Source organism: Ahaetulla prasina, chromosome 2, assembly GCF_028640845.1.
Source record: "Ahaetulla prasina isolate Xishuangbanna chromosome 2, ASM2864084v1, whole genome shotgun sequence".
NCBI lineage: Eukaryota > Metazoa > Chordata > Lepidosauria > Squamata > Colubridae > Ahaetulla > Ahaetulla prasina.
In genome coordinates this window covers 201,975,817-201,992,453 of record NC_080540.1, presented here as the reverse complement: position 1 = coordinate 201,992,453, position 16,637 = coordinate 201,975,817, and the positions used below count along the sequence as shown (strand labels likewise).

At 42.9% G+C, this 16,637-nt stretch overlaps 1 protein-coding gene across 4 annotated transcripts in view; it reads right to left on the bottom strand.

Annotated features, from left to right (window-relative positions):
• GAK (cyclin G associated kinase) overlaps positions 1–16,637 on the bottom strand; it is an 84,332-nt gene that overhangs the window by 1,636 nt on the left and 66,059 nt on the right. For 2 of the 4 annotated variants that reach the window (XM_058166425.1, XM_058166428.1), the window contains 5 exons: positions 11,060–11,182; positions 6,749–6,868; positions 2,850–3,086; positions 1,139–1,287; positions 62–238 (listed from right to left, as the gene is read on the bottom strand). In XM_058166425.1, the coding sequence (XP_058022408.1) occupies positions 62–238; positions 1,139–1,287; positions 2,850–3,086; positions 6,749–6,868; positions 11,060–11,182 (806 nt within the window). The remainder of the gene's footprint in view (positions 1–61; positions 239–1,138; positions 1,288–2,849; positions 3,087–6,748; positions 6,869–11,059; positions 11,183–16,637) is intronic. The other 2 variants (XM_058166426.1, XM_058166429.1) reach the window with 1 other exon arrangement.

The window sequence follows — 16,637 nt, the reverse complement described above, 5'->3', positions numbered from 1 at the left end:
ATTAGCATTCATGTGAATGTTAATTACTCTATCCGTTTATGAGCATTTACCAGACACTCACCTTATCTGGATGAACGACAAGCACTGCTTTTCTATAGTACTTTTTGACCTGGTCAGGGGTAACCAGGTCTGCCATCCCAACTGGCTTCCATTTGGTTTCACCTTCCCAAAGCACAGTGTGAAGAGTAGATAATAAAGCTCTTATATTCCTCTCTTTTCCATCAATCCAATCTAGAAGCTGGCAGAGGAAAAAAGGAAGGAATGGGAATTCGCATAAGGCAAATGCTGCACAACATTTCATTGACATAATTTGCTTCTTTTTATTGCTACCCGTAGCAATATTCGTTATCTGAACAATGTCCATGTGCAATGATTTAATACACTCTTTCTAACAGCCACTGACCCACTTTGCTCGTGATGAGTTCACGAGTGCTTCTGCGTAACTATTATAGCGCTGAGCTAATCTCCGCTTAAGCTCACCACTTCTTAATATACAGAAGCTTTTACACATTTGTTTCTCCTATCAGTGCACCTATTGGCTCTCAACCCCAACTGTGCAACTCCTCGACTTGTTACACTCTCAGTCCCTTGTCTCACAATAGGTATTTCTTACATTGATAGGCAGGCTTTCCAGGATCTTTCCTGGCTCTGCTACTTGACTTCCTTGACAGAACCTGAGATCTCTTACTTATGCCCACTAAGGCATGGGTGTCAAACTCAGGGCCTGGGGGCCGGATCCGGCCTGTGGGGTGATTAGATCTGGCCCACGGGGACGCCCTGGAAACAGCGAAGGACAGGCCCACAGTGCCTCTGCCAGTGAAAACGGAGCTCGGGAGCTCGTTTTCACTGGCAGAGCACTCAGGCCACCACAGGCGCCACTGACATGAGAGTGACATCAAGCTGCCCACGCCCATCCCAGCCCCCTGAGGTCAGACACAACCCTGATGTGGCCCTCAATGAAATCGAGTTTGACACCCCTGCACTAAGGCATCCACCTTCCTTCCTACGGCACTTTATTTTGTAGCCTTTGCCTCTTATATTGCAAATTCTTTTTTGGCCTGCGTACAGTCCACTTCTTGGTCGAAAACGTGGCAAGACTCTGAAGCAAGGGGAAACGTTCATCATAAATGCTACAAACCTTTAATTTTAGAGGGTCCATATCTTTAGATAGTTCTTGCTTTCTCATCTCAGCAATGGTTCTGGGTCCTTTTTTGTCATACTTTGCTGAAAAGCCTTGATTTGACAAAAGGTCTTCAAAATCATTTTCTGAAACTTTGGGTTTGTGTCCTGGCAAAGAAGAAAAAAGAAGCTAGGCATTTTCCTGTTGATGTAAATTTACACAGAAATGACAGATTTGTTATTCATTACTCATGTTGGTCATTATTGAGCCATCTTTTAGGAAACTGTTATACCTCCTTGCTCAGAAACAAATCCAACTTTTTTCAACGGGGCTTATTTCTGAATTAGTGTGTTCCCTTGATGCAGACTAAGGGAAAAACTGGTGACTTAAGGCCACTAGATGTTACAAGTCAATTCAATCAGTTACTTGTTATTTACATATTTACATGTTTCCAGTTAAGAATCTCAGCCTAGCCCAGAAATTAATGGTGAGATTTGAGAAAATTTTGGTTCAAGAATTTCATCATAGCCACACAATTATTAGGTAGCATCACGTGAGTAAACATTCCTATTCATTTTCTTCTCTCAGTCTACACCACTCCCATTGGCAGTGTAAGAGATCTATATTGGCGCAATTAGTATACCACAGTGATGGTGAACCTATGGTAGGCATGCTGTAAGTGGCACGCAGAGCCACATCTCTGGGCACGCCAGCCGTTGCCCATTGCTCTTCCGGGTTCCAGCACGCATATGTACGCTGGCCAACTAGTCTTCACGAGCAGGGATGCACCAGAAACCGGAAGAGCAGCTCCCTGGAGCACATGCGCGTGCCAGGACGCTGAGCATTCGGTTTCCAGCACACACATGCGCACTGACCAGCTGGTCTTCATGCACGCGGAAATGCCGGAAACTGGAAGAGCAGCTCCCTGGCGCACATGAGCGTGCCGGGAAGCTCAGCATCCGGTTTCCAGTGCACACACGTGCATCAGCCAGCTGGTCTTCATGCATGCATGCGCACCAGAAACCAGAAAACCAGGTGACCGGCGCGCATGCACGCACCAGAAACCGGAAGCTCAGCTTCCTGGTACATGCATGTGTGCTGGGAATTGCTCTTCCGGTTTCTGGCGCTTCCACATGTGCATGCTGGGGAGCTGCTCTTCCAGTTTCTGGTGCCTAAAAACAACTCCCAGCCCACCTTGTAGAGTCAATCAGATTATTTAATTACATTTAGATTCCAAATCCAGAGCAATTTAGAGCAGCTGATAGCAACATAATACAAACACAAAATATAATATCAGCATCATTACACACACACACACACACACAAAGAGGGAGGGAGGGAGGGAGAGGGAGAGAAAATTTAACAAGTTATAACATCCACTCACTTCCATTTTACCATACAGAAGCATGGAGCAAACTTGCCCTATGCAGGCCAAGCAGATCACATTCAGCCATAGAGTGGGGGCTACCCTCTCTGATGTAAATTAAAAAGAGAGAGAGGAAATGAATGGAGGAATTTGGAAGTAGGTATGCTCTATTTGAAGGGATACTACATTTTGACTATGTGAACGACCTAAAAAGAAATCTTGGAATCAGGAATCTAACTGTGCTGTCTCAGCTAGATAGTCAAAAAAAACCTGTCCCCTTAAAGTCAATGGAGATTTGCTGCCAGTTGAATCGTGTACGGTAAAATATTACGGCCTAATGCAAGTCTGATGTCATGTACTTACCAAAGCCAGGGGCTCGGATACCTCTCTCCTCCCGCCCTCCGATTACACTAAAATTCACAGTGTAGTTGGGTTTGGGTTGTGTGCCCAACTTGGCTTGTTCCGGAGGTTTGGGCTGGGGTGAAGGTTGCCATGAAGTGCTGGTGGTTTGTGGCTTGCTTGTTTGCCACTGAGTCCCCGCTGATTTTTGAGCTGACTTGGGCGCAAAACTGCCAGCTGAGAATCCTCCACTAGATGTTCCTAGATAAGAAAAAATTGGACATTTTAATAAACTAAATTATGCTTGAGTCAGAAGGGCAACCTTTCCTTTTTCCTTTTCTTTCTTTTTTTATAAAACTTTTTTATTTTATAAGCAAACAAACATTTAGTACATCAGTCAGTCCTTCCATGTGACATCTCGGCTCCATCTTTTTGTTGTTTCTTCTTTCTTCATTTCAATTTAATCTATTATAATTTTTCACAAGTCTTTATTGTTGTTAGTTGCGAAGTCGTGTCCGACCCATCGCGACCCCATGCACAATGTTCCTCCAGGCCTTCCTGTCCTCTACCATCCCCTGGAGTCCATTTAAGCTCATGCCTACTCCTTCAGTGAATCCATCCAGCCACCTCATTCTCTGTCGCCCTGTTCTTCTTTTGCCCTCAATCTTTCCCAGCATTAGGCTCTTCTCCAGGGAGTCCTTCCTTCTCATTAGGTGGCCAAAGTATTTCAGTTTCATCTTCAGGATCTGGCCTTCTAAAGAGCAGTCAGTATTTTCACAAGTACAGTATTCTAATTATACCATTTTTTCTCAATTCCTTATCTTAGCAATTAAAAAATAATTGCTACCAACCTGCCTTCCATTGAGGACCTGTATACTGCACGAATCAAGAAGAGGGCCGTGAAAATATTTGCAGATCCCTCGCATCCTGGACATAAACTGTTTCAACTCCTACCCTCAAAACGACGCTATAGAGCACTGCACACCAGAACAACTAGACACAAGAACAGTTTTTTCCCGAAGGCCATCACTCTGCTAAACAAATAATTCCCTCAACACTGTCAGACTATTTACTGAATCTGCACTACTATTAATCGTTTCATAGTTCCCATCACCAATCTCTTTCCACTTATGACTGTATGACTATAACTTGTTGCTGGCAATCCTTATGATTTATATTGATATATTGATCATCAATTGTGTTGTAAATGTTGTACCTTGATGAACGTATCTTTTCTTTTATGTACACTGAGAGCATATGCACCAAGACAAATTCCTTGTGTGTCCAATCACACTTGGCCAATAAAATTCTATTCTATTCTATTCTATTCTATTCTATTCTATTCTATTCTATTCTATTCTATTCTATTCTATTCTATTCTATCTATATCTTTTTTCTAACCAATGGTAAAATTGATCCCATGTTTTAATATATTCTGAATCCTCTCTTTCTTTAATTATCAAAGTTAATATATTCATTTCTGCACAATAAGGGCAATCTTTCCAAGAGCAATTCTATCCCATCATTAGTAAGGAGGGTGTTCTTAAATGTAATTCAAAAGCGGCACCCTGAGCCAAAACCATTAGTAAAAAGTACGGCAAGATCTTTCAACAGTCCAAACTGCAACTATCAGTGACTACAAGTACTGATATGCTATACAGTTAGTCCTCAATTTACAACGACAACTGAGCCCAAAATTTCTGTTGCTAAGTCAGACAGTTGTTTTGCCCCGTTTTATGCCCTTTCTTCTTACAGTTGTTAAGTGAATCGCTGCCATTGTTAAGTTAGTCACATGGCTGTTAAGTCAATCTGGCTTCCCCATTGACATTACTTGTCAAAAGGTCGTCAAAGGGGATTCACATGACCCTGGGACACTGCAACCGTCATAAATATGAACCAGGTGCCAAGTGTCCGAATTTTGATCATGGGGATGCTGTAATGGTCGTGTGAGAAACAGTCGGAAGTCATTTTTTTCAGTGCTGTTGTAACTTTGAAGAGTCATTAACTAAACGGTTGTATGTCAAGGACTACCCGTGGTCTAAGCTAGCCTGGACAAACGCAACATAAAGGCTTGCAGTAACTCTTAGTGCTGCTCTTTAAACCTAAGTTCAATGGTGGAAAGCATATAAACTTTCTTTCCGTGAGAGGGAAGGGAAGGGAAGGGAAAAAAAGAGGGCCAGATGCCTGAGGAGCTCAGACTGGGAGAAGTTACTGATATCACACCTGTTTGCGAATACAACCTCCAATACCACCAGAAACTGAACAAAATTATAGCACGCACCAAAATGCATGGCCATATTTATTTATTTATTAAATTTTATTAAATTTTATTTGGGAAATTGCAAGTTGCCCGAATACAAAAGGGTATTCATTTTTCAAAATGAAGGGTGACTTCTCATTGGCATCAGTTTTTTGTAAGTGAGGGTTGCACATGTACATATTTAGATAGCATATTTAGAAGTACGTGGTATCCTTCCAATGTTTGGACTACAGCTTTATCGGCCATCATGGCCAAGGCAAGAGAATGTGAGAGGTGCTGTTCAAAACACCTGAAAAATGCTAGTCACCCACCCTCACAGAATAATAATCCTTGTACTAGTATTATAGTATATTATAGTATATTAATACTACTAAATAATACTAATAATACTACTACTAATACTACTACTACTAATAATACTAATAATACTAAAGTAGTATTATTTTTATTACTTTTTTCAGAAAGGAAAAATGCACGGTTGCACAAAGAGTCTAATAACAAAATCATCAGGAGTCCTGTGCTGAGGTGGCAGGATACAAATGTAATAACCAGTAAGTAAAGATTAAATTAAGTGGTGCAAAAAAAAAAAAAAAAAGCTTTCTGTGCAGGAATTGCTCATTTAGTAATCCACCCCAATTCTTTCATCAGTTATTTGAAGAGGCAACTCTTTTTACATCTCCTTGAGATCTGCTGGACGTGTTCCAAATCTTTCCTGAAATATGAACAAGGAGGATGGAAAAGAGAACGGGGAACTAACTGGGAAGTAGTCCTTGACTTACGACAGTTTATTTAGTGACCACTCAAAGTTACAACGGCACTGAAAAAAGTGACTTACGACCATTTTTCACATTTATGAACATTGTAGCATCCCCATGGTCACATGATCAAAAAATCAAACGCTTGGCAACTGACTCGTATTTACGACTGTGGCGGTGTCCCGGGGTCACGTGATTCCCTTTTGTGACCTTCTGACAAGCAAAGTCAAGGGGGAAACCAGGTTCACTTAACAACCGTGTTACTAACTTAACAACTGCAGTGATTCATTTAACAACTGTGGGAAGAAAGGTCGTAAAATGGGGCGAAGCTCACTTAACAAATGCCTCGCTTAGCAACATGCATTTTGTAAAACTGCGGGTCGTACGCTGAGGACTACCTGTGCATTGTTGATTTTGTGGCCTTTCTAGAGACGTTACAATGTTCCTGACGTAACATTAGTTTCACAGAAGACTCCGAAGGGCTTTCATCCAATTACTTTTTAAACACCCTGTTTACCTGTCAAGCAGCCACAATGACCGGTCAGGCGACTCACCCTTCTAACTTAATTTCCGGTCTGTCCCACCGGTCTGTCAGATTGACCCTCTCTCCATATCTTTTGCACGGATTCCGGTTCAAAGGGCGGACTAGACTCGGCCCTCCATTTTTTTGAAATTAAAGGGCAAGACGGGCCTCAAAGGATGAAAAGCAGCCGCACCAAATTACTTCACAAAGCCGGGGAAAACTCCTCTGGAAGAGAATCAGAGTGAAGGCTACAAACCGTAGCAGCAGGTGGCTAAACTCCCTGAAGCAGCAGGTGGCTGAAGTCAAATGAGAAAAGTACCCTTAAAATAAAAACGAGTGATAAATAATGACTGTGCCCTTTCATTCGTTTTATACCAACACTTACCTGGAAGGCCACTTCTCAAGTTTGCAAGGTCAGCAAAAGGGTCCAGATTCTGTGATTTTGCTTGATTGGAGGAATGACCCAAGGAGCCACTCGCTGGCCCTCCTGATGTGAAAGCTGGGCCTGTGCGGTAGTAAATACAAACAGTTGGTGGTGGTTGTTTTTTAACAGCAACTATTCATTTTGGTCCACTGGCTTTTCCATAGTTTCCCCCCAGACTATCAGTAGGTTGGATTGTTGCCATTATAGTAATCTATGTTAATAGGCAGTTATCAGACTGAACATATTAGTAGATGCTTAGTATAGAAATAAACATGCAGAGAGAGAAGAGGGAGGAAGGAGGAGGGGAGAGGGAGAGGGGGAAGAGGGAGAGAGAGAGAGAGAGAGAGAGAGAGAGAGAGAGAGAGAGAGAGAAGGAGGGGAAGAGAGAGAGAGAGAGAGAGAGACAGACAGACAGACAGACAGACAGACTTGTGCTATGACTTTGTGGCAAGTAACAAGAGATGAAGTATGTGAGACCCACCCGAAGCAAGCCCCAAAACCAAAAGCATCTTTCTAGTAGATGGTAGCATGCCAAAAAGCATGCAGAATGAAGGTTTTTATAAAGTCAAAACAAGATAATAAAACAAGACACAGAATTCCCAACAACAGATAGCTTCCATGTGTAAATAGATGAGAAAAGTATCATGCTGGTATTGGCCAAATCTTGTTGGAAGTTAGTTAAGTGTATGGAAACTGCTGTCCTTCGAGCAATCCCTTAGATTCTGTTGTGGTCCGTTAGCAGCCTGTGGACCTGGCAGAGGAGTCACACAGCGACGAGGCCGGGGAGGGCAATGGGCCAGTCCTGGAGTCAGGGGAAGGCCCGGATGAGGGCTCTGCATCGGAAACAGAGATGGGGCCAGGGCCATCTGGGAGTGATGCGTGGACTCTGGAGCCTCCAGAGGCGGACATCAGAGAGGCAGAGGAACAGGAGAAGCCTGTTCCTAGTGCACGCATGAGAAAAGCTGCCAGAAGGCAAGAGCAGCTGAAGCAAAAAGGACGACTCGGGAGTAAGGCCAGAGGATAATTGGTCACTCCCATTAGGCTTAAAAGGGCAGTGTGAGCTGTTGGGTTCTTTGTGGAAAAGCAACATTGATTCCATCGCTTCTTGTCAGCGTCTCTTGAACTTAGTAGGGTTTTTGCCAAGAAAAGCCTCTGGCAGGTTGCAAAGACAACAAAGGTCAGTGATAAGGCCGAAGGACTGTTTATGAAGAATTTGTTTTGGACTAAGCTGAGAATGAATTAATTCTCAGCTGTTTTAATAAAATACGTTTGTTCAGGACTTAATTGTGTTTGGTAATCACTACTTGGGCCTCAGTCACAACACATACCATGAACTGTGCCATCTTCAACCTTAGGAAACTTAAACATAATCTCAAAACTGTTATATAGAGATGCGTATATGTCAATGATGAAATCCAGCCGGATCTATCCGGCTCACACAAACTGGTAGGGGCTGTGGTGGGAGGCTCCGCCCACCCGCCGGGACATCATTACGTCCCATTTTTTACCCTCTGAGCATGTGCAGAAGAGGCATGTGTGAGTGCAGCGTGCGCCCATGAGCACTCACATTTCCGAACCAGTAGTGAAGGTAAGTGCTTTTCGCTACTGGTATATGTGTGTTAAGTGAAGGTTTTAATTCAGAAAGTTAATGGGCATTTATTTGTGTGTGTCTCAATCCTTTGTAAAAAAAAAAAAAGAATAATAAGACCAGAATTATTATTAGGACTCCCATTCCCCAGGTAGCATCCAGAAGCAGAAGCACACTTAATATTATGGGATCCATTAACTGCTGTGGAAGCAGTTTCGATAGCAGATTAAGTGATATAATTGGCAAAAATCAACCTCTGGCTTCAGGCCTGGGTACAGCATGGAGATGACTTTGGTCGCGTTGGTTGATGATCTCTGGAGGGCTCGGGACAGGGGTTGTTCCTCTGCCCTGGTCCTATTAGATCTCTCAGCGGCTTTTGATACCATCGACCATGGTATCTTGCTGTGACGGCTGGGGGGTTTAGGAGTATGGGGCACCATCCTTCGGTGGTTCTCTTCCTATCTCTCTGACCGGTCGCAGACGGTGTTGGTAGGAGGGCAGAGATCGGCCGCGAGGCACCTCACGTGTGGGGTGCCACAGGGGTCAGTTCTCTCGCCTCTTCTGTTCAACATCTATATGAAGCCGCTGGGTGAGATCATTCGTGGTTTTGGGGTGCAATGCCATCTGTATGCTGATGACACTCAGCTGTACATCTCCACCCCAACCACCCCAAACGAAGCCGTCGAAGTGATGTCCCGGTGTCTAGAGGCCGTGCGGGTCTGGATGGGGAAGAACAGGCTTCGACTCAACCTTTCCAAGACTGAGTGGCTGTGGATGCCGGCATCCTGGTACAGCCAGCTGACCCCATCGCTGACTGTTGAGGGCGAGTCATTGGCCCCCAGGGAGAGGGTCCGCAACTTAGGCGTCCTCCTGGATGTATGGTTGTCCTTAGAAGAGCATATGACGACCGTCGCCAGGGGAGCTTTTTATCAGGTTCGCCTGATACGCCAGTTGCGTCCCTTCCTAGACCGGGATTCCTTATGCATGGTCACTCATGCCCTCATCACCTCCTGCCTGGACTACTGTAATGCTCTCTACAAGGGGCTCCCCTTGAAGAGCACCCGGAGGCTCCAGCTGGTCCAGAATGCGGCTGCGCGGGTAACAGAGGGAGCAACTCGAGGCTCCCATATAACACCTCTCCTGCGCAGGCTGCACTGGCTTCTGATGGTCTTCCGAGTGCAATTCAAGGTGTTGGTTACCACCTTTAAAGCGCTCCATGGCATAGGACCGGGTTATTTACAGGACCATCTGCTGCCACCAATAGCCTCCCATCGACCTGTGCGCTCCCATAAGGAGAGCCTCCTCAGGGTGCCGTCAGTCAAACAATGTCGACTGGCGACCCCCAGGGGGAGGGCCTTCTCTGTGGGGGCACCTGCCCTCTGGAATGAGCTGCCTCCAGGGATACGACAACTCCCTGACCTCCGGACCTTCCGTCGCGAGCTGAAGACTTTCTTGTTTTCCTAAGCAGGGCTGGCTTAAAGTAATTTTAACTAGGGGTTATTATGGTTTTATTATAGTTTTAAAGTTTTGTTTTGGCCTTTAATTGAATCAGATTTTTAAAAGTGTTTTAATTTTTGTAATTGTGTTTTTATTTTGGCTGTAAACCGCCAAAATAAAGTCCTTTGGGAGAAGCGTGGTATATAAATCAAATAAATAAATAAATAAATAAATAAATAAATAAATAAATAAATAAATAAATAAATAAATAAATAAATAAATAAATAAATAAATAAATAAATAAATAAATAAATAAATAAATAAATAAAGCAAGCAAGCAAGCAAGCAAGCAAGCAAGCAAGCAAGCAAGCAAGCAAGCAAGCAAGCAAGCAAGCAAGCAGGGGAAGGGAAAATACAAGCCAGAGTAAAGCATCTCAGTTCAGAAAGAACCTTGCTCTTGTAACTTTGATTGTCACTGAACAAATCCAATTGGATAATCCAATTGGATTAATTTGCTTCCTTACATCAGGGGATTAACTGAAATGCTTCACAAGGGCGATTGCTCAGTTTATTCTTTAGGATGCAGTTAGGGAAGCTGTAGAAACCAATTTCTTATTATTGACTACACATGATACTCTACTGTTTGATTCATTTCCTACTAATTTCCTTTAATGGCCAAAATAAGATGCCATGCTTCATCTTTGATTTTCCTGAATGCTGCTGGTTTTATCTTGAAATTGCAGCAGCAGTTCAAAAAAACCGAACAAACACTTCTTCTATTAAAACCACAATGAGAAAGGGTGCCAGAAAGAAAACTTGGCAGGTCATAAGATATGGACCAAGGTAGCCAATTGACCCTGCCTGCTTTATGCCTGAAATGTTCCCCATCCACATATAATGAAGTTTCACTTTCAGTTCTTTCAGTTCTAAAACACATACAACTCTAGGTGAAGGCTGTTGCCAATTCCCCTTTTATTATGCAACCACCATTTAGGTCTGAATATATTCTCCAAATTGCAGCAGAATGCAATCTTAGCAATTGCAAATGTTAAAGCTTACTATCTCTTGCTATTGCTTTTCAAAAACAAAATCCAAACTGCCCATACAGCCAAGTGTTTCTTGCAGATACATTTTAAAGGCACTGCATTATGAAGCTGTCAGGTCTCGCGGCGGTATCGCACATTACTATTAGCTTTGCCTACTTGCTTTTAGTGGCTAAAAATGCAAGCGACAGCCTCATTCCATACCTTCCAAAGTTGATTTCTTAGGCGCTGTTGGGACAGTGCTGTCAGTCCAAGAATCCCAGCCACCTAAAAGGTCTGGCTGGCTTGCTGAGGAAGTTATTTTAGGTGGTTCTGGGGCCAAATTGCCTAAAAGGACATAAATCAGAATCCATACGTTAGGGTAAAGGCATGCAAAAAATTGCATAAACGTAACATCCTCCAGATCAAGAGCTGGTGCAGTGGTTAGAATGCATTCATCATCTTCTTTTAACGACCCCATAATCCCTCGCGGGGTGGAGTCGGGCCAATTGAATGGAGTTAACAGAGTGTTTACTGGCCAGATGCCCTTCTTGTTGCCAATGAGGAGTTTTGTTCAGCAGATATATTCTCACTGTGCCCAGAGAGAGAAATATCTGCCTCTACCTAGGATCGAACTCACAGCCTCCTGATTGTGAGGAAAGAGCTCCCTCTCTAGGCCACCGCACCACTCCAAATGGTTAGAATGCATTATTGCAGACGAATTCTGCTGACTGCCAGTAGTTCAATCTGATCAGCTCAATGTTGACTCAGCCTTCCATCCTTCCGAGGTTGGAAAAATGAAGACCCAGATTGTTAGGGGCAATATGGTAACTCTGCAAACCGTTTAGAGAGGACTATAAAGCACCATATAAGTAAGTGTTATTCCTTTAAAAACAGAATTAGGACATTGGATTTTTCTCCTTTATATTTGAACTCAACTGGCACCTTTGCTCTCCATCAATTTGTAAACAGGTGCTGAGAAAGAAAAAAACTCACCTAATATTGTCACTGCCTGGAAGGGTTAAAAACTCATATATGGTGAGCAGCAATAGATAACTTTTTCTAATGACATGGGATTCCTGTTCAAGGCATGTATGGAGGAAAGGATAAGATGGGCTCCTCCAAAGGCCATGCAGCAAAACATAATCTCTGAATAAGGACATAAAGCATTGATTTTCCCCCATCCCAAAGCACATACATGCTCTGCTTGCCTCCAAAGTTCATCTAAAGTAGGTCAAGTAGTCGCCTGGACTACTGCAATGCTCTCTACATGGGGCTCCCCTTGAGGAGCACCCGGAGGCTTCAGCTAGTCCAGAATACAGCTGCGCGGGTGATAGAGGGAGCTAGTCGGAGCTCCCATATAACACCAATCCTGCGCAGACTGCACTGGCTGCCTGTGGTCTTCTGGGTGCACTTCAAGGTGTTGGTTGCCACCTTTAAAGCGCTCCATGGCTTAGGACCGGATTACTTACGGGACCGCCTACTGCCACCGTTTGCCTCCCTCCGACCCGTGCGCTCTCACAGAGAGGGACTCCTTAGGGTGCCATAAGCCAAGCAATGTCGGCTGGCGGCCCCCAGGGGAAGGGCCTTCTCTGTGGGGGCTCCTACCCTATGGAATGAGCTTCCCCCTGGACTTCGCCAATGTTGTGACCCAGGTTCCTGGACCCAGACTCCTGGACTCGGATGATTCAGAAAGTGAGGGAGAAGACCTGGCCAGCCCTGCTTCTCTTGAGCCCTTTCCCTCCCTGGCACCCACTCAAAGGGAGGAGGAGGGGCCGGCAAAGCCTGATTCCCTGGAGCCTTCTTCTGATTTGGCAACGCCCCAAGAACAGTTTTGGAGTGATGCAAGACTGCGCAGGCGTGACCGGCGTGCGCAGCAGCAGAAGAGTTGGGACAAAGCCAAGTCATAATTGTCATGCAGTGACATCTGCAGAGACTATAAATAGGAGGCGGGACTTCCTGGTTTTTTGTCTTGGACAAAGTAATGAATTTGCGCGGGCAAACTGTATCAACTGAGGGAAGAATATATTCGTGAGTAATTCTGGCCTTATCTGTAATTTCCTTGTTATCTCCAGAAACTTGGCAGGCCCGTGGGTAGACGTAGCCAGGACATTTATATATATGTAAATAAATCAGAAAAGGAGGCCTCTGACTGACTCTTTGCTGGGAGTATTGGGGAAAGGGAAACAGAACAGCCAACTTCCGGACCTTCGGACCTTTCGCCACGAGCTTAAGACCTATTTATTTACCCGTGCGGGACTGGCATAGAACTTTTTAGTTGTTTTTAGGGTTTAAAATTTTTAAATTAGGTTTTTGGATTTTAAAGGTATTTAAATTCGGGCTAAATTTAATAAGTTTTTTAATTGATATTTTGTGTATGTATTTGACTGTTGTTTTATTCTGCCTGTTCACTGCCCTGAGTCCTTCGGGAGAAGGACGGTATACAAATTAAAATATTATTATTATTATTATTATTATTATTATTATTATTATTATTATTATTATTATTATTATTATTATTATTATTATTAAAAACCAGGTTAAATCAAACGACTTTATTGGTATTAATTCAGGCATGAAATCCAGCAGGTTCTGGAGAATCGGTAGAAAACATTTTGAGCAGTTCAGAGAACCGGCAAATATCATCTCTGGCTGGCCTCAGAGTGGGGTGGCAATGGAAATTTTGCAATATCCTTTCCCCAGGAGTGGAGAGGGAATGGGGATTTTGCAGTATCCTTACCAAGCCACACCCACAGAACCGGTAGGGAAATTTTTTGAATTTCACCCCTGTATTAACTGCTTTATTCAACAGGATAGAAATATGAATAAAGAAGCATGAACAGGAGTGTGATAGGGAACCAAAAAAAAAAGGAGTTAGGCACGTGTCTCCATATAGTGCTTGTAAGCATCCAGGAGAAATATGATGGGGTGCCACTGAATAAAACTGATCCCTGAACTAATCTAGCAGGCCTCTTTTGTTATCAAAACAGTAACCCTGAAAATAAGGAAGTCACACCTTGCTAGCATTCCAATTTAGCGTTTCTCAATTTCAGCCACTTCAGGAAGTGTAGACTTCAATTCCCATTATTCTCCAGCCAGAATTCCCCAGAATTCTGGAAGTTGAAGTCCACACATCTTAAAACTGCTGAGGTTGAGAAACACTGTTTTAGCAGAAGACTGTGCTTTAGAAACTGAGCAGGTAGTCCTCGACTTACAACAGTTCGTTTCGTGACCCTTCAAAGTAAAAACATTGCCGAAAAACGTGACTTATGACCATTTTTCACACTTACGACTGTTGTTAGCATCCCCATGATCACACGATTTGCATTTGGGCTCTTGACAACTGTCACATTTATGACCATTGCAGTGTCCCTGAGTCAGGTGATCGCCTTTTGTGACCTTCTGACCAGCAAAATCAATGGGGAAACTAGATTCATTTAACATCCATGTTGCTAATTTAATAGCTACAGCGATTCACTTAACAAACATGGCAAGAAAAGCCGTAAAATGGGGCAAAACTCACTTAACAAATTTCTCACTTAACAACATAAGTTTTGGACTCAATTGTGAATTGACAAGCAGTTACACTAATTCCTTTATATGTTCATCTATGGCTGGCTTTAAAAAATAAATCCCTGTTTGGGTTGGATTTTATCAAAACACTAATAAGCCAATCCAATGAGTATTCAAAAGCTTTGCTATTTATAATCTCCTAGAAAAGTTCACTGCATTGTAAAATAAATAAATAAACACTGCAGTTAGGTCTTCAATGGGATTTAGGATGTTGCTCACCCAAATCAGGATATTTACTGCATATTAAAACAAATCATAGTATCACTTTAGCAGTTATACTGATAAATGTTACAGTGCTATTCAACTGTGCTATTTTGATACAGGAATATTAAATTAGAAGTGGACAATCTGGTGCAATACATAGACTCTATAATCATCCAGCTAATGATGAGATTAGTCCAAAATAGCTAGCATGCCTTCCTGTGTATGAAATCATGATCTTTTAAAGTGCAGACCTAAATATACCCATAGAATAGTTATGGGTATATTTAGGTCTGCATTCTAAAAGACCATGGTTTTCTCATAAAAGTTTTCTGAATGTGAAAGAAAGGATTTTTTCCCCTTCATTTCTGAGTAGGCATTAAAATAGCAATGCAGGCATGAGCTCCTTAATGTTACCAGTTTAAACTTCTATCTGAATATTTGAAATCTTAGAATATTTTATCAAATTACTTTTGATAAGGAGCTTCAACGTCCCAAATTACCAGAAGAAAAGCTCTGTTAGGGCAACTGCAGAACCTTATCACTGCCATGAGCACCACTTAGCCCAGCCTTATCCTGTGCACACACCACACATACACCCACTCCAAATAGTTTTAACTACAACTTACAGACGTCCTGCATATCTGGAATATGTATGCCAAGATGGGAAAAGTTTCAACAAGGAAGAAGACATTGTCATAGTGTTGCCATGTCGCCCTCAATACTAGGTTCCTTCAACTTATTTCTTTCGCCATAATTATGGCTGGGAATAAGGCAGTGGTGAAATCTTCCCTGGTTTGCCACCGGTTCGCTGCCTGCGCAGGTGCAGTGCATGCCAAACACATCCTGCACATGAGTGCAGTACGCACCAAGCACACGTTGCATGCGCATGCACAGTGCGTGCCAAATGCATGCTGCGCACCTGCACAGTACTTGCCAAACGTGCGCAGAAAAAGGAGGCTTGGGAAGGTAAGTAGAACAGCGGGGGGTGGGGGGGGAACAGCTGTGCCGCGTGATTTAGATTCACTAGAAAGCAAGATTTCCTGCTTTCTAGCGATTTTAAATCGCGCGGCACAGCTGATCATTGGAAATACCGGTTTGGACCAACCGATTAGCTTTTATCACTACCGGTTCGCCTGAACCAGTAGGATTTCACCACTGGAACAAGGATTCTTAGTCCTTCACTTGAGGAACTGGGAAAGAGCTGGGCAGAGAATATCAAATGGTGTCCAATACAATTGGATCCACACTGGGTCTTACAAGGGTAGTACTTAACAGTCACGGCAAAAGCAGAAAAGCATATTTCATGGGGAAATGTGGACATTTCATATTATGAGATATTGAGAATTGCATTGCTGTTTTTTTTTTGTTTTTTAATGATGATTATTTGGAGAGTGCACTGTTTCAGATTTGATCCCCGAAACTTGCTTTGGAACATGCTGAACAAAACGAGTGCCTGTCTGCAACAAAATAGTTGTGTTTTATTTTTATTTTTTCTGGGATTAAATCACATTTCGGAAAGTGAATTTGAAGCTCTCTGCAGTCGTAAAGATTACTGTGCAATCTCAGTATAATGGATTTGTCAACTGAAGCATCCTACACAGAATCCAAATGTCTAATACATGAAAACTCCTGCTCACAATAAGAGTTAAAAGGCCTGCTAAACTAGCATAACTCAAATATTTTATAAAGCACTTGTAAAAGATGTACAGCCAGTTTGGTGTAGTGGTTAAGGCATTAAGCTAGAAACTGGAAGACTGAGTTCTAGTCCTGCCTTAGACTCAAGGCCAATTGAGTCACTCTCTCTCACCCCTAGGAAGCAGGCAATGGCAAAGCAATTCAGAAAAAAACTCTGCCAAGAAAATGTCAGGGACTTGTCAAAACCAGGAGTCAAAACTGACTCAAAGTCACAAATAAAAGTATAAATAACTGTTGTTAACACAGGCAGGTATCAGATTCTACAAAACACCAGGCATTATGTCTATATTATTAGCCTCAACTGTCAAACTTCTCGTTGCTACTGTACAAA